The 22,252-nt window shown below is 41.3% G+C and overlaps 1 protein-coding gene across 1 annotated transcript; it reads left to right on the top strand.

The window, feature by feature from the left end:
• Positions 1–2,869: 2,869 nt before the first annotated feature.
• Positions 2,870–21,092, top strand: spred2a (sprouty related EVH1 domain containing 2a). The gene is made up of 6 exons (XM_046837238.1): positions 2,870–3,408; positions 13,769–13,952; positions 15,905–16,073; positions 16,372–16,436; positions 17,973–18,128; positions 18,325–21,092. Exons 1-6 carry the CDS (start codon positions 3,383–3,385, stop codon positions 18,973–18,975), a joined length of 1,251 nt encoding a protein of 416 aa, XP_046693194.1. The 5' UTR covers positions 2,870–3,382; the 3' UTR covers positions 18,976–21,092.
• Positions 21,093–22,252: the final 1,160 nt, after the last annotated feature.

Below are 22,252 nucleotides of genomic sequence, written 5' to 3'. Positions count from 1 at the left end.
GTATAAGGTTTTATAATAGTAATTCTTTCCCGATCACATGCTCATGATGTTATACAGCAATACTGTAGTTCTGCCACATGGTCACTAGATGGCAGAAGATGACACGCTTGAATGTCTCCTAAAGCCTGTTGATGGCGTTTTTCTTGAACTTGAAAATGTCAATCGAAAGTAAAAATGTGCATATTAAAGTTTTATATTTTGTCAATTACTTAATTAATAATAGCAATTTTTCCACTATAAATGTCCACTGATTCAATTAATATGAATGAATATCTTTGGCATGTAAATGTAAAGCTAATATTTGTATGCTGCTAGTTCATTCTAGCGTGGATGAATACGATTGAAATTCCTCGTAAACATCCAAATTCAGATGATGATTTTAAATGAAAGTACACACTTTTACTTTTGCGTTATTACATGGTTATAAACTTGACATGTTTTGTGTCTGATTTCCATACATTTTCTACTGGACCTACAGAGCTAATGTAGCTAACAAGTAATGCTAGGCTAATTCTAGCTCAGGCAGTATACAGAAAGTATTCACAGCGCTTGACTTTTTCCACATTTTGTTATGTTACAGCCTCATTGCAAAATGGATTAAATTCATTATTTTCCTCTAAATTCTACAAACAATACTATATAATGACAATGTAAAAGAAGTCTGTTTAAAATCTTTGCAAATGTATTTAAAAATAATAATAATAATAATCACATGTACATAAGTAATCACAGCCTTTGCTGTGACACTCAAAATTGAGATCAGGTACATCCTGTTTCGGCTGATCAGCCTTGAGATGTTTCTACAACTTGATTGGAGTTCATCTGTGGTAAATTCAGTTGATTGGACATGATTTGGACATGCACACGCCTGTCTATATGAGGTCCCACAGTTAACATGCATGTCAGAGCACAAACCAAGCCATGAAATCATGGGTGAAGAGCTTTATTCAGGGAGGTGACCAAAAACCTGATGGTCACTCTGAAAGAACTCCAGCGTTTCTCTGTGTAGAGAGGAGAATCTTCCAGAAGAACAACACCAATCAGGCCTGTATGGTAGAGTGGCCAGACGGAAGGAACATGACATCCTGTCTGGAATTTGTTAAAAGGCACCTGAAGGACTCTCAGACCATTAGAAACGAAAATCTAACTCTTTGGCCTGATGCCAAGTCTGGGGTGAGGGTTCATCTTCCAACAGGACAACGACCCTAAGCACACAGGGTAGTGTGATAACAAAGGAGTGGCTACGGGACGGCTCTGTGCATGTCCTTGAGTGGCCCAGCCAGAGTCCAGACTTGAACCCGATTGAACATCTCTGGAGAGATCTGAAAATGGCTTATAACCAACAACTGTTCAATTGGACCCTATAACTGTTTGTAACTGGATGTAGATACACTATACGATACACTATACACTATGAGATAACCAAACCATGACACCCATATCTGGTTCTCCCCCAGAAGGAAGCACCAATGTTTGAAACTCAGAACTGTCCAAAGCTCAAAATCCCAACAGCTACATTCCAAAATCTAATGGAAAGCCTTCCCAGAAGAATGGGAATGCCTATATTGTAAATCTGAAATGGCATGTTCAACAAGCACATATATAGATTATGGACAAATCTTTGTGCAAACATGAACGTCTTACGAACACGTCATTTCACATTTATTCCTATTTTTGCTCATATAATAAGCTCCACTCTTTTAGGAAGATGTTTCGCTAGATTTTTTCAGGTACTGATGTAGTTGAGGTGAGGAGGCCTGGGGTACAGTCAGTGTGAAAAAATCATAAATGCTCCTGCTAAACTCTATATAGCAGGAGATCTTGCACATCTTCCAAAACATACTTTCATAGAACTGGCTTCACTGTCATACTGGAGCAGGTTTGGGTCTCCTAGATCAAGCAGAGGGGAAAATTTAATGCTACAACGTCAGCATCAGGATCAGTTTGGGGAAGAACCACATATAGCTGGAAAAGTCCTAAAAATTTGTAGGTGTGATGATCAGGGTAAGTTTCAAAAGTTGACCGGTGAAACGGTGGATGATTTGGTGAGGTGAAAGCTAAGATGAGACGGCATTTCAGCACCAATGCTCCATAAATACTTAAGTTGTCAAGTCAAGTCAAGAGGCTTTTATTGTCATTTCTTCTATACACAGTGGGGTACAGTAAACAGTAAAAACGAGACAACGTTCCTCCGGAACCCTGGTGCTACACTAAACAACAACATAGAGCTACAACACAACACAACACAAGCTATGTAAAGTGCATCGAGTGCAACCTAGTGCAAACAGTGCAGTGCAGACAGACAGTGCAGACGAAAAACAATGCAGACAGACAGTGCAGACGAAAAACCGTGCAGACAGACAGTGCAGACGAAAAACCGTGCAGACAGACAGTGCAGACGAAAAACAGTGCAGACAGACGGTGCAGACAGACGGTGCAGACAGACAGTGCAGACGAAAAACAGTGCAGACAGACAGTGCAGACAGACAGTGCAGACAGACAGTGCAGACGAAAAACAGTGCAGACAGACAGTGCAGACAGACAGTGCAGACAGACAGTGCAGACGAAAAACAGTGCAGGCAGACAGTGCAGACAGACAGTTCAGACAAGACAACACAAGACAAGACACTAAACCCAAGTGTTGTGTTCTTGGCTGGTTGATAAGTTCATGTGCGGGTTTGAGGACCCAGTGAAAGGTTCTATGTTTACACAGAGGGTTTCCAGAAGGAACCATCCCAATAACCTTAATAAAGAAAGTGGAGTCAAACGAATCATTTGAATAAGTGTCGCTCCTTTGGTTCTGACGTCATTACTTCCGCCCCACCACCCCCACTCACCTCAACTACCCCCTCCCTCCCTCCCTCCCTCCCTCCCTTAACGCTCAGTCGGTGGCGCTTTGCCTTTTTTTTTACCGACTGTTCCGATTCAACATGGAATGAACTCGGAGCGGCGATGGGGCTCGCGCGGGGCCCGTCCTCATCGAGAGCAGCCCGCGACCGCAGCCGCGCCGCCGCCGCTCATCGCAGCCCGAAGACTCCGACGTCCGCGAGAGCATCGGGCCGGACCGCACGACGTCTCGCGCTTGTTAACGTGCAAGACGGAAACACATACAAACCAGAAGAGGGGGTGTTTTTTTTTTTTTTCGTTTGCTTGTTTGTTTGAAAGCCGCTGCTCTACTCTGTCGCTAAGGATGAAGAATGGAAAAAACTAGAAAACGCGGATAGAGAGAGAGAGAGAGAGAGAGACACACACCATATCGGTGGGAGACAAAATGGAGCCTGGACGCTGTTGGTGCGCGCGCGCTCTGGGATCTTATTACCACCACCATCATTATTACTATAATAATAATTATTATTACTGTAGGTGAAACGACGGAGATAAAATGACCGAGGAATCGCAGCCAGATGAGTAAGTACCCTTCCATGCAGCCCCCTGGTACTCGAGTACCCCCGGGGTGCGTTAATTGTCTGGAGCGCGTTCACAGTGATTTATGAGGCGCGCGCTTCTGTTTTAATGTGTTCAATAATTAGTGCGCGCAACAAACATCTTTCTGTTGCCCCCCCATAACTGGAAGCTGGACAGATAGAGAGAGAGACAGAAGGACCCCAACGGTTTCCCTCTTAACTGTCGGGCCCTACGTTTTTAACCCCCTGGTGGTTTCGCGCGAGCAAAGCAAAAGAGTGGGATAGAGGCGTGGGGGAGGAGGAGGAGGAGGTGGAGAATGAGGGGGTGGTGGATGAAGCGGAAACGTTTCTTTGTAACCACCGCTGGTCGTTTCTTTGTAACCACCGTCAGTGTGGAGGTGGTCGGAAAGTCCACGTGGTGCCAACGCGGAGGTGCGCGCGGGCATTTTGGCGCATTTCTGCATCATCTTTCTTTCTTTCTTTTATATCTTTCTATCTATCTGTCTGTCTTCCCGTGCGTTCTGGTGGTCCCACTGAGTCCGCCATGTTCCCCCCTCTCTTTCTCTCTCTCTCTCTCTCTTTCGCTCTGCTCTTTTTTTTCGTGAATTGAGCTCATTTGCATACCACGTTTCATTCATAAAAAAAAGAAAGAAAGAACAGAAAATCCCGACGGCGCAGGCGGAGCTCTGTTCCAGCTCGAACCCAAGCCTGCATCATAACACACCACCGTACCCCCGAAACACGTGGTGCATACGCGTTCTGACGTCACAGATCGCACATTTCACCGGAAGTGTGAGATGAGTAACACAAAGCTGTACTTATCTATTTCAGAAGAGAAGAATAGACTTTCGGTGTCATTCCTGTCTTTCTAATCCCCAAAACCGGTTGCACAGAAAGAGATGGCTTCAGATATGAGCTTTTCTTTTTTCAGTATATTGTTTAGAAATCTTTTAATATCACTTCTTGTACATTTAAATCAACATGGACTGGTGAAAGAAAGCTTTATATTTGTCACAAGAAATTTTAAGGTTAAGGGCCTTGCTCAGGGGCCCCAATAGTGGTGATACTTAGGCTTGATCTGCTGACCTCCTGATCAGTAACACAGAGCCTTAATCACTGAGCTGGTACCGGGCTGCAGATCACTTAGTACAGGGGAATCAAACTCTATTGCACAGGGCGCCAAAACTTAAAGCACACTTTAGGGCCGAACAGGATAGACATTTATTGAACACACTAAAACAATGTTTTTTTTTTTTTTAAGTAAATATGAATAAAAAAATACAGGAATATTATTGCAGAACAAATAAACTTTAAATAACTTAAAATATTTTGCTCTCCATAAAAATATCTCCAGTCAAACACCAGACGTCTCACAGCTTCATCATGCAGCTCTTCAGAAACTCTCTCTCAGTAAATAAGCGGCTGATGTGCCTCTGATTTCTCCTCTGTTTTCACACCAGCTTCACTTTGTGATTTTGCTCAGGTGAAAAACATCTGCTGAAATGTCAGATTCTTCTTTAACTCTTCTACTTTCTGGATCTTCTGCTCTGCATTCAGGTTTTTCAGCTGATACTGATGTTTTGTCTCGAAGTTCCGTCTTAGATTAAATTCCCTAATTACAGCCACATTCGTTTCACAAATAACGTGTTTACCAGCAGTGCCAGTAAACATCTACTCAGAATCCCATCGGTTTTAAAAGGCTCTGTTTTCAGAATCCATTTTTCTCTTCGTCATTGTGAGGGGCTTCAAAATAACTGTACAATAGAGTTAAATACATCAACAGAAGCTCGACTTGATTGACGCTGGAATGTTCTCAGGTAGTCTAGAGTTCCAGCTGAAGCGCTGCATTATGGGATTTGTAGTTTGTGTTTATGAGCGCTTCATATCGCCGGGACATTAATAACAATAATAATAGATCTTTATAAAATCATCTCATGGGCCGGATATCATTGTACATCAGGCCAGATGTGGCCTTGAGTTTGACACATATGACTTAGTACATGGCCACACGGAAAGAATACACACGTGCAAATTATATTTCCATCATGTTGACTTGTTCTAAGCGCCCACTGATTCTGTATCATGGTGACTTGAGTTAAATTTTTGAGTTACATTAATCATTAAATCATATAATTTCTCTAAAATGTTCTTGCGTGAAATTGCTCCGTGATGCAAAACATTTTGGTGCCAATTGTTCATGATTGCAGGAGCGCTGCATCACGGACATCTCATTACAAGATAAAGTGATCAAGCTTGTATCACTTTGTCAATACCAAGTAGCTCTCCATCCACCTGAGCAAAGCGTGATATTTGCTGTTTGAATAAATGGGTGCGTCTCAATCAGCTTTCTTGGTCAGGAACCGATGTTGTCGTGTGCACTGATAACGACCCTGGTGCTTTACTCATTGGCACACGGATGACTCAACATGACCATATTCTGCCGTTCGCTCCCTCAACTCAGTCGAACGAACCCTTTCATTTTCACTCAGTCACCGTAAAAACCCCCCAAAATATTTACGATTTATTCACGCACGATTCAGTAATGATACACTATATAGACAAATCTTTGTGGACACATGATCTACTTTTGGAACATCCCGAGTCCCCATTTGCTGTTATAATAAGCCCCACTGTTCTAGGAAGATGTTCTACTAGATTTTGTGGAGATTTCATTCAGCGACAAGGGTGTTAGTGAAGTCAGTTACTGACGTAGGTGAGGTGGAGACCTGGGGTGCAGAAATTCCACACAAAGGTGATCAATAACTCTACAGTGGGAGATCTTCCAACCCATGTAAAGACTATCTTAATGAAGCTTGCTTCGTGCACAGGGGCATTGTCATGCTGGAACAGGTTTGGGTCTCCAGGTTCAAGTGAAGGGAATATTGCATTCTACCACATCCAAAGACAATTGTGTGCCTTCAACTTTGTGGGAACAGTTTGGGGAAGAAGCACACGTGGCTGGAGATAGTGCACTTCTAACAGGAAAACAATCTAAAAGTGTTTAGAATCATACAAACCAGATATACATCTTTAAATCAAGTATAAAATGGATAAAATGAGTAATCTTTTGAGAGCTACATCACTACTACATGAGGTTGAAGTTCATTTTCACTAAGGAAGCAGAGAGCATCGATGCTCCCTGGTGCATTGTGGGATTGTTTTAGAAAGTGAGCGTTCCAGTGAACTGGAATGATTTCGCAATTGAGCCAACCCTCAAATTTGTTCGACCGTCTAATCAGCTTCCTGTTACATTTATGGCATTCGGCAGACACCTTTATCCATAGCAATGTTCATTTATCTCTTTTATACAACTGAGCAGCTATGGGGTTAGAGGCCCTGCTCAGGGGCCCAGGGGTGGCAGCTTGGTGAGCCTGGGATATGAACTCACAATCTTTGGATTCAAAGTCCAATGGCGTATCCACTAAGCTACCACCTCTAGTGAACTAAAGATTTGCTTTAGGTGAAATAGTGAACTGAGGTACCCCTAGCTTGTATCATGGTTTTAGGTTACGTTGTGGTTTTTAGCACTTGTTACGCTGGCTTCGTACAGAACATGATCACTGAAGGAAAACAAGACTAGCCCAGACATACAACAGGTTTGAAACAGTATATCACGATACTTGAAGATATGTGTGCATAAATAAAACACCAAGGAATGCAAAACGCATAACAAACCTAATCATAGATGCTCAAGTGGTTTATTTAGCACAAATTAATAAATAAGCTGCTTGCTTGTGTAAATAATAATAATATATATAAACAAAGTAATTGCTTATAAGTTTGCTATAAATGTGCTCGTAATATTGTTAGATGGTCCACGAGTTCGAGTTTTCGATCTTACGATGACCATAGCGATACGACGGAAATGATAAATATTTTTAGTTTCACATGGCAGGCGAACGTGGCAGCGTATATGCTCCGCCCTCCACTCGCGAACCAGTGCTCGTAAACATATATACTGTAAAGTTTATACAGTGTGGTACTGTAATTTGCTCTGTTTGCTCAATTACGTAGTTACCAGATCAACAAATGACATTCTTTAAGATTTCTAGGAAGACTAGGCCATGTCTCGACTTCTCCATCGTAAGTCAGGGTTGGTGTTGTTTGTTTACGGATAGCAATGTTACTGTTGTCATATTTTCTGTACAGTAGCATTTTTCAGATTTTTGAGTCTTTGTCTTGAAAAGTGGACCAAAGTCCCTGGCTAATAGCATCTAATGAATCGAAACACCTCCTATGAATAGAGTATGTCAGGAACGAAAACACGAGGTTGTGAAGAGGCAGTGGTGGTTCAGTGGTTAAGGTTAACTCATCATAAGGTCAGAGGTTCATGCCTCAGAATTGCTAAGCTGCCACTGTTTTGCCCCTGAGTAAGGCACTTGACCCTATCTGTTCCAGGGGTGCCTTACCATGTCTGAAGATTGTCCTGGGAAGTGGTAGCTTAGGGTTACTGATCGGGGGAGTCCCAGTATTACCAAGCATGGGCCCTTGAACAAGGCTGTAAACAGTAGTTCCCTTAACGGCCTACCTTTCATATTCTCTCATGTTAAGTAAATAAAAACAAAAACAAACAAGCAAAAGCCATTTGTCCCTGCAGAAAAAACTAAAGCACTTAAACTGGAGACTCCTTCAATAAATGTAATAAATAAATGGTAAAATGCAAAGGACACATTGCAATAAACCTGTGATTCACTTACAGCCCCGGGAAACGATAGTCAGGGGGACTGCGGGGCCCTTGAGCGAGGCCCTTAATCCTCACCTGCTCAGTTGCGCAAATGACACAATCGTATGTCGCTCTGGATAATGGGATCTGATGCCATTTCATGTAAATGTACAGCATTAACGAATGTCAGAGCCGCTGTTATAGAAAAGGAGTCAACATATTTTGACCAATCACACTCACTTTAAATACAAAACAAACACTATCGATTAGCACTCATGACCGATAGCGTCCGGGTCCCGCGGGTCCGACGTGGCCTATCAGCGAAAACTTTTTTCTGTGGTTATTGCTGCTCTTTATCTAGATCTTGCTGAGGGCTTGTGGACAGAACGTGTGTGTGACTCGTGTTGTGGGGGTTGTTATCTTTTATTGGTTAAATTTATGACCTGCTCACACCCGTGCTGAGCAAACACACACCCACACACACATATATAAGTGAACTGGAATGTCAAGACAGTGTATAATAAATAGTAATGGTCCAAGAAATGCTTTGGGTTTTTATCCGCAGATGGAAAAAGGCTGAATCACAATATCCGAGTAATGTTTTTCTCTAGCCATATCCAAACCCATAGTGGAGGATATCCAAATCCCACACTGCACTGTAATAGGATCGTATAATTCAGTGATCTCTTAGAATTACGGCTCTCTCAAAGCTTTGTTGAATAGTCCTAGGAAGCTTTTCTAGGCTAATCTAGAGGCGGGTAAAATACTACACCACATCCATTCAAAACTCCATCTGTATATATCAGGGGTCCCCAAACTTTTTGGGGTCTGTAAAAGAAAATGACATGGGCTGGAGTTACTTCCAGTATTATTGTGAAAATTTAATGATTTATAATGTAAATTAATGCAAATACAGATATGATATGAGTAAAACATATGTTTAAAGTAAAACGTTCTTTGGCAGCGTTCCGAGGGCCGTTGCAAGTGTGTGGGGATGGTAGTTTGAGGACCCTGGTCTGGTATATGGCCAGAGAATGATCCTTATTGCATATTAAGTGGATTTCACATAGCTAAGGACATTTGTTTATAGCAAGCTGCGCACACGTCCTTTCTTGTGACGAATGCTAAGTGTTCAAAACCGTTGTCTATCGGTTAGCTGAAATAAACATTTGATGTTCATCCAAATAAAAAAATATTAGCTAGTAAATACTTTCTAGTGCGAATCTTTCCAGGCTTTAGTTAAACGCTGGGATGTGTATAAACGTAGCAGGAAATTATGTTGAAAAACAAATGCAGTTTCCACTCCTTGAAATTTGTTCTTCCGTTTTATAAAGTCCCGGTTTAACTTAAACATCCCTCGCATGATGTGTAAACTTTTACTATAAAGCGATTATCGCGCTAATGCAGACTCGTGTTATAGAATGGCAGTAACGTTGAGAGAATGTGGCACTGCTGGGTTTTTTCTGTTTTTTTTTTTTTTTTTTTTTTTTCAATGCTTTTCATAGATGAATTTTAGAAAGCACTAACAGGTCAAGATGACGAAGTGTGTGTATGTGTGTGGGTCAAGTTTGTATGATTTTTTTCTTTTTTTTTAGTTTTGACTTAATTTTTATTTTTCCAAAATCTTTACTTTTAGTTTGTTTTAGTTTTAGTTTAGTTTAGGTAGTTTTAGTATTGTTCTTGTTTCTTGTTTCAGAGGTCTACCACCAGACAAGTTTCGTGGTATCGGGATCAGATTGTGCCATATGTACATTTGGATAGCGGCTCTTAAACGGCAAAACGCACAGTAACATTTTTCCCAGAATGTCCTTGCGACCCAATAGCAACTCGTTCACGGCTCAATACTGGGTCACGACCTGGTGGTGGGTGACCGATGATGTAATATATGATAAAAGCCTTGATATTTGAAAATGTGTAAGTTTGAAAAGTTAGACAAATCTAATTTCTATAATACAATCTACATTTTCTACAAAACCACTGTGTTATATTACATATTATTAAACATGCAGTAATCATGTACAGTGACTTAATACCTCATAACACTGTCCAAAATCGCTAAAAACAAAATCGCGTTTTTTTTACACGAGATTTTGCATCTCGATTTGATTTTTACATCAAGATTTGATTATGTTTATTTGATTATGTTCTATTTCAAAGATTTCACATTTTGCCATATGTATAAATATCAGATGAAATGAACCAATAAAATACATATTTATGGCATTTTGGCAGATGCCCTAATCCAGAGTGACTTACATTTATCTTGGTTATACAGCTAAGCAATTGCAGGTTAAGGGGTCTTGCTAAAGGGCCTTCCATGACCCTCCAATCACAAGTCCACTGATCGATCTTATCCGCTGAGCTACCACATCCCTAATATAAAAAAAGACCACTTCTGCATTGTAACCATGGCATCAACATGCAACATTTTAATGTTTATTTCATTCAAAGGTTTTTCGCAGATTTCTGTGATCATTTCAGTGAACTACATTAACCCCGACGTGTGTGTGTTTGTGTTTTTAGCTTTAACTGGCCCATATGCTTTACTGTGAGCTTTATGGCCATGCAGTTAAGTAGTTAAACTCTCTGTTAGCTGATAAGTCCCACCATCGCCATTATTGATTGTCTAAGCAGGATGTGTGAAGTGGGTCATCACTAACACTTCCACACCCAGCATGTCCTACAGCTCTGCCCACTTCCTGTATCCTGTTCTATTAATGACCTCCGGTTTCATGTGGCTCAGAATTCAGTGGTCTAACAGGAAGAAGAGCGAGTACACCGAACCGATGAATCATGAATCATGATTTTTTTTTTGATCAGCTCTTCTACCAGACTGCCCTATTTGGATATTTATGTTGATCCTGTTCTGTCTTGATTTTGTCCATGTTACAATTGACAGTAACACACTGTAATACTTTTCCAGTTGGTTAAACTTAGAAATAAAAGTTCACCTGCTACATTAAACTCAACTTGAAGATAACCATCATTTGAAAGCGAGGTTCCCTGGTGGTCTAGTGGTTAGGATGCGGCGCTCTCACCGCTGCGGCCCGGCTTCGATCCCCGGTCAGCGGACCAACCCCAGCCATTAAGGTTGCACAAGCCTTAGTGCCGGTCCCAAGCCCGGATAAATGGGGAGGGTTGCGTTAGGAAGGGCATTCAGCATAAAAACATGTGCCGAATCAAACATGCGAATGGTCCGCTGTGGCGCCCCCTAATGGGAGAAGCCGAAAGAAAGTTTTTAAATTTGACGCCTATTTTGATACCTATGGGAGTTAATGACACAAAGGGGTGTGGCTAACAGCACCACATGTTGCTAATTGGCTGGAAACAACAGAGAGTGAAAATAAAAATAAACTACCAGAGAATTTGCTAAACACACATGTACACGCATGTCTGGACAAATGTATTGGGACCTCTGATTTTTCCAGCCATGTGTTTCCCAAACTTTTACCAAAAACTTGGTCAGATGTGGAGAGTGGAGGTTATTATAGCAGTAAATGGAGACTACATGTTGAAGTTCCAAAAGAAGCACATACCTACTTTAAGTTCAGGTGTCCACAAACTTTTGTTTTCGGGTTGTTGGGTTTTTTTAATAGAAGATAAGAATTCTTGATAAATCCCTTTGTCGGTTTTTATATTAGCTAATGAAGGAGCAGGAAACGGATGTGCATTTCATAAATAAATAAGCACCGAACTAGTGAGGATATAAGAGAATTTGAAAGGTGGTGTCGAAAAGCTCACCTTTGCTACCACTGCCCTAAAAGGGTTCAGTGATAAAGGTCTGTAACCCCACGTGAGGGTTTTTATTTTTTTACATGTAAATGTTGATCTCGTATTGATTTAGTGTCCCAGATATGTGTCACCTGGCATGAGCAAACCCACACAAGTTTATGTATGCGTGTATTAATGTACAACCTCGGATCCAAAAAAGTTGGGACGCTGTGTAAAATGTTAATAAAACCAGAATGCCTTGATTTGCAAAACTCATAAATCCAGGTTCTATTCACAATAGGAGTCTGGAGTCTCTCGGAAATAAAGATGGTCAGAGCTTCAATCTGGGTCTAGAAATTGTGGAGTTAATTGCAAAACGGTTGAATATCTCATTATTTACAGCACATAATATCATCATAAGTTCCAGAGAATCTGGAGAAATAAATACTGAATCTATTATCTATACCTTTCACCATTTAAAAACATTTGGTGCATCAAGAAAACACAACAAAGAAGACCCAGAACTGTTAAGGAGCTAGAGTCCTGTATCAGACACTTATGGGACTACATTACTCTTAAAAAAGTTTAGGAACTGCTCTCCTGCTACACTGGTCCCTGAACCATTCTTAGTTATTCTTAGTTGAAACATTTGATAAGTTTTTATTTTTTATTTTGTTGTGAATAAAACATGGATTATTGAAATTTTCTAATTATTGCAGTTTGTTTTTTATAAAAAATGTTCACAGGGTCCCAATAGGAATTGGGGTTGTATTAATAAATGTATATTTATATGAAAGTCTTCTTTTCTTTTTTTTTAAAAAAAGCAGTTATAGTCTGGTAACCTTTTTCCCAAAACAATAAAAAAAATCTGGAGTTGACTCTTACCGAACAGATGTAACAGAATGGAGGTTTGGGATGAACTCTGATACACCTTGCTGAAACCTAAATGTAATGTTTTGTCTGATTGTCTGGTTCACGGAGAGGCTTTTGAATAAACCGTAAACACGGTCGCCGTTCTCTGAGTCTCTCTCTTTGATCCGTAGCCTCAAACCCAGGCATGAAAATCGGGCCTTCAATTAAAGTGGTTCCCACACTCCGTGCCAAGAACCACCGGCATTTGCATAACTCATCTCTTCCTCTCAGTGAGTGACGAGGCCTTGTTTGCAATACAGGCCCTGGATCAGAGGGGGTTGTGGAGCGTGGAAAGTGTCGGCCAACACATGTGCTGGCTCTTGATTCCACAACGTCAACTGATTTATAAGACTATTCATGGTAGTTCTCACTTATTTGAATTGTTTTAAGATTTATAATCACACCCTAATCTGTAGCTTCACTTTATGTTTCCTTCGTTAAGCGTTTCACCATTTTTTTTGCCCCACCTCCAGACAGAACAAAACTCTCAAACTTAATCGATTAAAGAAGCACACCATACATTGTTATAAAAGACTTTCCGGGGCTGAAAATGGGAGGGCTTGATGGTAAATTTGTTGCTTAAATAATAAGGGTTGTTGGACATCGCTGACTTTGGAGACTCTATCTAAAAGTTACAGTAACATCTGTATACAGAAAAGCATTACTAGAGTTTGTGGTTAATATCAACCCAATTGAAATGAACTACGGGGCATCTTCTGACCAATCAGAATTGAGCAATCAACAATGTGAAGTAATAACAATAAGGACGTATTCGATGCAATATGCTTTTGTGTGCATGTTTACCAAAACCTGAAGCTGTAGTGTCAAATGGAGGTGAGAGTTTTTGCTTAACAGCCCCCGGGGGGCTGCGATTAGCTGCTGTTCCCAGAGTTTAGCAGGGTTTTGGTTTGGCAGCACAAACACCTTTAATCTGATTCTTCACACCACTGATTTGCATAGCTCTCCATCTGGGGTGTGGAGGTATACCTGAGACTGCGCTTGGATCTCGGGTTGCGCGCTAAATATGACCGAGTAATAATGCCCTTCTCACGTGACATTTCCTCCTCTGTCTCCACAGTGACGACTACCTGGTGCGTGTGAAGGCCGTGGTGATGACGCGGGATGACTCGAGTGGCGGTTGGCTGGCTCAGGAAGGGGGCGGGCTCAGCCGGGTGGGTGTGTGTAAAGTGGCTCCAAGCGATCTGGACCTCTTCGAACGTAACGGGTTCCTCATCTACGGAGAGAGACTTCGAGACAAACAGGTGTGCGCTTCGCTTTAAAAGATGTAGACATACAGTAAGGTATCTCTGTAGAAGGTATGAGACAAAAATGTTTTGTTTGCACAGAAATATTGGACTTTTTTTGATTTCTCAAGAACTTTTACTGAATCATTAAATTGCCACATTATCGCACCCTGTTGGTGTAGTCTAATTACGTTTGACTGTTTATCCAAAATAGCTTTTTCATGAACCATATTTTTGCGTATTCTTTCCTGTAGACTTTTTGCCTTCATTTCAAATCCTCAGGAAAACCGTAATACACAGAAAAATGCTGGGAAAACCCGGGGTGGTTTTATGAGGTTACTATCGATGCTTCTGCTAGAGATGATGCATGTGGGGGGTGTAGCTGTGGCTACAGTGAAAAGAGACTTGTTGAATTGTGTTCATTTCGTTTCTTGCTTTATTGCATTCATGATCGCTGTATGAGATTCCTGTCTGTAATGCAGCGCTCTGTTATCCTGCATTTCTCTATAATATTGATGGTTTCTATAGTCGTGGCAAAATAATGATGGTATTAAGAGGTGGGTTAATTCGGGTAGGACACCACTGAAGGTTTGGGGGTGAAATACACGACCTGCCACTGGTGCTGAATGTTACCTCACTGACATAGTGTAATACATGCAATACGACTAAATAAGGACTTCCGGGTCAATCACCTCGTCTGGGCATTGCAAAAGATGCATCAGTGCTAAAACATTTTCAGATCTCTCCAGATATGTTCAATCGGGTTTTAGTCTGGGCTCTGGCTGGGCCACTCAAGGACATTCACAGACTCGTCCTGTAGACACTCCTTTGTTATCTTGGCTGTGTGCTTAGGGTCGTTGTCCTGTTGGAAGATGAACCCTCACCCCAGTCTGTGATCAAGAGCGATCTGGAGCCGGTTTCCATCAAGGACGTCTCTGTACATTGCTGCACTCTTTATCCTGACTGTATCATGGCGTTTGATATTTAGGCCAAAGAGTTTAATCTTTGTTTCTCTTGGTCTGAGAGTCCTTCAGGTGACTTTTGGCAAACTCCAGCCGGGCTGTCATGTGCCCAGGCCCAGATTGGTGGAGTGTTTCAGAGATGGTTGTTCTTCTGGAAGGTTTTCCTCTCTCCACAGAGAAACACTGGAGCTGTTTCAGAGTGACCATAAAGTTCTTGCTCACCTCCCTTACTAAGGTCCTTCTCCCCCGATCGCTCAGTTTGGCAAGGAAGCCCACTCTAGGAAGAGTCCTGGTGGTTCCAAACTTCTTCCATTTATGGATGATGAAGGCCACTTTGCTCATGAATTTCAATGCTGCAGAAATCTTTTTCCAATAAAATCCTGTCTCGGAGGTCTACAGACAATTTCTTGGACTTCATTTCTTTGTTTGTGCTCTGACATACACTGATAACTGTGGCACCTTATATAGACAGGCGTGAGCCTTTCCAAATCATGTCCAATCAAATGAATTTAACACAGGTGAACTCCAATCAAGTTGTAAAAACATCTCAAGGATGATCAGTGGAAATAGGATCCACCTGATCTCAATTTCGAGAGTCATTGCAAAGGCTGTGAATATTGATGTACATGTGATTTATTTCGCTTTTTATTTGTAATAAATTTGCAGCTTAAAACAAACACATTTCACATTTTCACACTTTCACGTTGTCATTATGGGGTATTGGTTTTAGAATGTTGAGGAAAATAATGAATTTATGAATGAGGCTGTAACATAACGATATGTGGAAAAAATCAAGTGCTGTGAATATTTTCCAGATGATGTATGTGTATATGTCGCACCAAAATTCGCTAATCAACCTGGTCATGATTAGATTCCGTCTTTTGTCACAGAAGTAAAATACCTCACATGACCTGTTTGTAATTTCTGCTTAACCATGTTAATGAAGGAGCAGTGCTCCATTTCTTTAGCTTACAAACCCAGTGATCCAGAGTGCCATGTCATGCGCAGGTGATCCTCAAGTGCTTCCTGAAGAAGGACCTGATCTACACTAAAGCGACTCCCACGTTCCATCACTGGCGAGTGGAGAACAAGAAGTGCGGCCTGACGTTTCAGAGTCCGGCGGACGCTCGTGCCTTCGACCGCGGTGTCAGGAAGGCCATCGAAGACCTGACCGATGGTGAGAGAGGAAGTCCAACTATATTTCTATCGCATTTCTTTCAGATTCCACGTTGCATATCGTTTAGATCGGCAAGACGTATTTGCTGCACAATTTTGCCGCTGTTAGGCGAAAGTTGCGCAATTATTGGGTGTTGTTTGCTCCGTTAATCAAAGCACAGACCTTTGAAGTTACAAATGGACAACATGAAATGCTGAGAGAAACAGTTTAACAAGGAGAAATCGAGCTACATGTAAATTATTGGTCACTTTCTATAAAATAATAAACATGACCAAACAGTTGGTGTTTTTTTGCGCAGGTTCCACTACGTCCTCGTCTACGCTGCAGAACGAGACTGAGCTGGGGGACGACGATGTCTTCACGGTGAGGATCCCTCTGTCTCCTGTTTTACTGTCTGTGAGACACGTGTCTGTCTCTCTGTATGTGTCCCTATAAGCTGTTTTCATGTAAATGTGTGTTTCAGGGAAAAGCTGATGATCATGCGGTTCATGGTGTGTGTGTGTGTGTGTGTGTGTGTGTGTGTGTGTGTGTGTGTGTGTGTGTGTGTGTGTGTGTTAGCGAGGATAGTTTTCAGGAAGTGGTCTCTAACCACACACACACACACACCTACAAAACCATGCAGCTTTACTTCTATGAAGCTCTGACACAGAAGACTTATTCTGTTGATGTTGTAGAATATGTTATACCTCACTATATCATGCAAGAATGCTTTTTTTTTTTGGTCCGGTCGATTATGAATACATCGATAATAAGTTTTAGATCATGTCAAGCGTCCACCGAACGAGTCCTCGTGAACGAGCTGTTACTATGGAAACTATAACGAGTGTATTAATATAAACCTGTGATTTGCAGCTGTGCTACTGTATCTCCACCTCCACCAGATCTGTGAAATGCGTAACTTGTTTCCTCACAGTGAACAGAGCAACGGTTTGCAGTCATCACTCACACACACACACACACACACACACACACACACACACAACGATGGCTCGGAATAGTCCTGCCAGAACAGGAAGTGGTGCAGGAAAAGGATAGCTCTGACTCTGTAGGACAAAGGTTACGGCTGATTGCGAAGATCATCGTGTACAGACGCTTTATTTCCTCAGCAGAGCACAAAAAAGTGGTCAAAGGTCAAGATCACGGAGGGTCGTTAAAATAATTTTTAGTGTTTGTGTAGAAACATTACCACAGCATCTTGGCCATTCTTATTAAAGGAGGCGTGGCTTTTGTGTCGTCTGTCAGTTTTAGTGAAGGGGCGTGGCCTTTGTGTCGTCTGTCAGTTTTAATGAAGGAGGTGTGGCCTCTGTCATGTATAAATCTCAGTGAAGGAGGCGTGGCCTCTGTCATTTATAAATCTCAGTAAAGGAGGCGTGGCCTTTGTCGTGTATAAATCTCAGTGGAGGTGTGGCCTCTTTCAGTTTCAGTAAAAGATAATATCCAATACCTATATATCAACAAATAAATATACCAATGCAGTTAGTTAATAATGCCAAAACACATTCTCATCTGCAGTGTTTGCCGGTTTTGTCCATAGAAATTTTTTTTTTTTTGTATTATACTTTTGCATTAGCTTATGGTGCTGTCTGACAGCTCGTCTTGTTCCCCACACTGGTCTTAAGCTTGCTGGATGAGAGCTGAGGGGCGCGTGTCCTTTTCCAAACACACGTTCACGTTCGTAAACATTGGGTTTACAAATAACAAGCCTCGTCCTTGCGTCAAGGGACTGATCAGAGCGGAGTCTGTAGAGTGCATTCCTCACGTGTGGGGTTTTATTGTCATTCTTCCACATAATCTTTATACCCAGGTTCTCTAACTTATTCTAGGGTTTTACAAGAATCTATTCTATCTCATCTATCTTCCTTATTCTGCTTTCTGTTTTTATTCCCGCCTCTCACTCAGACTGCCACAGACAGCTCGTCTAACTCGTCTCAGAAGAGAGAGCCGTCGTTGCAGACGCTCGCACCGATCAACTTCTGCGAATCGCGTCACCACCAGTGCATTCTGGGACATCTCTATACCCAGCACAGGCAAACCGACAATTACTTCCTGGACCAGGTACTTCATTATACCCTCGTTTGCATTAAAACCCTTTATTCACATACTTCATTGTTTTGCAATTGATGGCTTCTTAACAATTAAGCTTTTTCTTTTTCTTTCTAAAGTCATGAATCTTTTGAAAGCAGCAGATTTCACATGACTTTTAACACTGCCATCTCATGAGCTATTTCTTGCTGTCGAAATGTGCCTCCAGGCGGTGCCGATGTTCCCCCACGTCCCCATGAACTTCCCCGAGGAAGAGGAAGAGCTCGTGCGCATAAACCCGCGGGAGCGCGCCTGGCTTACAGGATACGAGGACTACCGTCACGCCACCACGGCCGCCCAAAAACTCCTGCGCCCAGAACCCACGGACGCGTACGTTTCCTTCGCCAAGAGCGAAGTGCTTAAACATGACTACACGTACCCGTACCCACACCGGCTCTCTGGGGACGACGCTAAATCGGGGATCAGTGGTGGCGTGGTGGCGTGCCAGCCGCGGGCGCCGTGGCGCACCGAGGACGACCAGGTGCGCTGCGCGTACTGCCGAGACGTGTTCAACCCCGCGCAGAACCGGCGGGGGCAGTGCAAGGAAGCGCCCGACCCAGTGGTGGCGTTCATAAGGCGCGTGAGCTTCATGTGGTGCGCCGACAGCCTGCTGTACCACTGCATGGCCGACGCCGAGGGCGAGTACTCCGAGCCGTGCTCGTGTGACCCCAGTGACGGGCGACTCGTCCTGCGCTGGCTTGCGCTGCTCGGCCTGTCGCTAATCGCCCCCTGCATGTGCTGCTACGCACCACTGCGTGCCTGCCATCGATGTGCCGTCGCCTGTCACTGCTGCGGCGCCAGACACAAAGCCGCCGGCTGACACGGTCAGTCTCAGTCAACGACTTTTTTCCCCACCGGCTGATTTCTCTGGACACCTCCTGATGTGTTTATCAGGGATTGTTGGTGCCATTAAGCTTCTATGCCATGAACAGGAAATACATTTATAGTCGTTTATATATGATAAAGTGTATATATACACCGGGCTATACAGAAATCTATATAGATCAATATAAATATGTATATAAATATATAAATTCAGGTACTTTTATGTTTTTACAATATTCTGGATTATGTTTGTTTTTTTTATGTTTAACGTTTTGTCTGTTGCCGTGGCCTGCCAGAGGTGGAGCTCTAACTCATATTCTCACATGAACGTCCGTCCTGTCCATATGGACAATCCTGTGTGTGTGTGTGTGTGTGTGTGTGTGTGTGTGTGTGTGAGTGTGTGTGATGAAATGGAGACATAAAAATTGTGGAATTAATTTTTTCTTTTTTGCTAAAGCCAAATCGGTATAAGCTGCCGAGTTTGTGTGAGCCGGCACTGAAATTCAACTGTGATATAAACCTGTGTGCGTGTTAGAGAGAGAAACTTCTGGAACGATCTGGATTTCTATATGAATGGGTCCTTCAAGTGTCATGAGAATAATAACTAAAGACAATCTTATTTAACAAACGCTTTACACTTCTTTTTGTCGAGTGACGGTTTAAACAGGTAATGTCGCGGATGGGAAAAGTATCTGGATCATTTATCTATTTTTCTATCTCTATATCTCCATCTCTTTATATAGTCACAGTAGTACCTCTGTATTTTTTTTAAGCAGTACTGTACTGTATAAGGAATAAAGAAAATGCGTAAAGGCAGTTTTAACCGCTCCAGGACCAATGATTTACACACCGTGTGTGTGTGTGTAAAATATATATATATATATATATATATATATATATATATATATATATATATATATATATATATATATATATATATATATATACACACTTCTCCTTGAGGATATGCTTTACCTTTGGGTTGGGAAGATGTGGAAGATCTCCTGCTATAAACCATATTAAACACTATTGGGATAAATTCGAACTCTGACTGCACCCCAGGCCTCCTCACCTCACCTACATCAGTACCTGACTTTACTCACACCCTTACATTTGAATGAAATCGCACACAAACCACACTCCAAAATCTTGGTCAGGAGTCTGAAGCATTTTTGTTCCTATAGTATGTATGTATGTATATATAGATAGTGGTGGGACAATCTTTTAGAAGCTGATGGACAGTCATGACAGTGAGGTAAAAGGTAAAACAATAAGGGGTTTTGTTAGGGGGCCAAGCACTGACGATGGGCACGCTCTTATTTTTCTGAAATCGGAGATCTGGACAAGATGCAATAACATCATTTTTGACATAAATTGATGCCGATTCATACAGAAATCCAACAGCAACAACAACAAAAAAAAAGCAAGGTAGCCGTTTGGGGTTCAGAGCCTCGCTCAAGGGCTCAGCAGTGGTAGATTGGTGATACTGGGATGGAACTCTAGACTGTCTCTGTGCTACTAAATGTCCGGGTAACACGCAGCCTACATTGCTGTCAAACTGTATTGCAAATGTCTGTGTATGTGTGTATATATATGTTTGTGTGTGTGTGTGTGTGTGTGTGTGTGTGCGCGTGTGTGTGAATGTACAAAGCCGTATTGACACTGTGTATATTTGAAATCGAAAACCAGCCTCAAAATTGAATGCCGTTATTTACAAGACGAATAAAAAGCCGTCCTTTTTTTTTTTTGGTCTAAAGCACAAACACACACAGACGAATGACAGACTATTAAACACGACACACACACACACACACACACACACACACACACACACACACACAGACAACCTTCCCATCTCTGTGAGGTATAGGAAATCCTGTACACTCATCTCATCTCACCTCTCTCTCTCTCTCTATGAATCTTTCCTTCTCGTTTTCTGCAATATTCAATCATGAGAGTAAAAGAAAGGTGGAAAAAAAGCTGTTCTATTTTTCTAATGATAAACAGAAGCAGGAAGTCCAAAGAGCCCTCTCTCTGTATGTGTATTTGTATGTGTGTGTCCTGTGGACGTCCTGCTCCTGGAGACATTAAAGGAAAAGTGCCTGAACAATCTGCTGCTGTTTACTTGTGTATATTTTCAAGAAGAAAAAAAAAAGTCTTTTCTGAACTTTTCCCTCCCAAATCCTCGATTCTGATTGCTCAGGAGGTGTTGGTGGTACCTGTGTAAGCAATCTGAGCATCTTGTGCTTTTTTTTTTCTTTTGGGGACAAATGACGTGAGTGAACCGTTGCAGGATCTTGCCTAAAGGAAGTGACAGAACAGTAACAGGACATTTTACAATCACAACGTTTCGAATCCGAAAGGAGTGACTGAAGTTCAATACATTCGTTTTTTCAAAAAGCTCTCAAAGGTCTATAGTGCCATGAGATTCATGAATTAATATCCTTTTATATATATATATATATATATATATATATATATATATATATATATATATATATATATATATAGGGGTGTCCCCAACTAAGGATATGCATAGTTGTATCAGAATTGTCGTCTTGTGAATAGTCCACCGATAGTCGAAGCATATGTGTCGTAAAATGATTCCTCATATTTTAAACCCACAATGTACAGAACATCACACAAAGATATAGAAGAAAATGTATCAAAAACATTTTGGATTAATAAACCGAAAAGGAAATAACTGCAGAAAAGCCACACTGCAAACAGGATTTGCATTTCATGTGTCGGCAAATCAAATAAAATCAGCGAAATCGCCTGTGCGATTTATTTACAGAATTAAATGAAAACAATATTTATATATACTTTAAACAACCTTCCAGACATTGTTCAACATTTAAATCTCTGACGCCAAGAAACTTCAATCTGTCATTTGTCATGTATTTATTCGTGCTCATTAAAATGTTTTTTTTTTATTACTTTATCAAATTTTTTATTTACAGCATTATCATAACTGACTGTATATTAACTTGTGAAAAAACTGTAGTTCATAACAAAATTCGACTGAGATTGGGAGTTCTCCTATAGAAGCATCGAATCCTTAACTATTAGAGGTCACCCCTAATAAATATATATACATACTACATAATACATATAAAGTGGTGCAGGGAAATGGGACATTTTTCTTTTCAATTTCCACATTCATATATATATATATATATATATATATATATATATATATATATATATATATATATATATATATATATATATATATATGACAGGATTGTCAATTGATTAAGATAATTTAT

The sequence above is a fragment of the Silurus meridionalis genome, chromosome 24, assembly GCF_014805685.1.
Source record: "Silurus meridionalis isolate SWU-2019-XX chromosome 24, ASM1480568v1, whole genome shotgun sequence".
Taxonomy (NCBI): domain Eukaryota; kingdom Metazoa; phylum Chordata; class Actinopteri; order Siluriformes; family Siluridae; genus Silurus; species Silurus meridionalis.
The sequence above is the reverse complement of the archived record's forward strand: the minus strand, read 5'-3'. Positions and strand labels throughout refer to the sequence as shown.

What these genes read in the sequence shown, in the direction of transcription:
- spred2a (XM_046837238.1), top strand. Translation starts at nt 3,383, where the DNA reads ATGACCGAGGAATCGCAGCCAGATGA. An exon ending in CATCGAAGACCTGACCGATG is followed by an intron (nt 16,074 to 16,371) that starts GTGAGAGAGGAA and finishes TTTTTTGCGCAG; the next exon opens with GTTCCACTACGTCCTCGTCT. An exon ending in GGGACGACGATGTCTTCACG is followed by an intron (nt 16,437 to 17,972) that starts GTGAGGATCCCT and finishes CCTCTCACTCAG; the next exon opens with ACTGCCACAGACAGCTCGTC.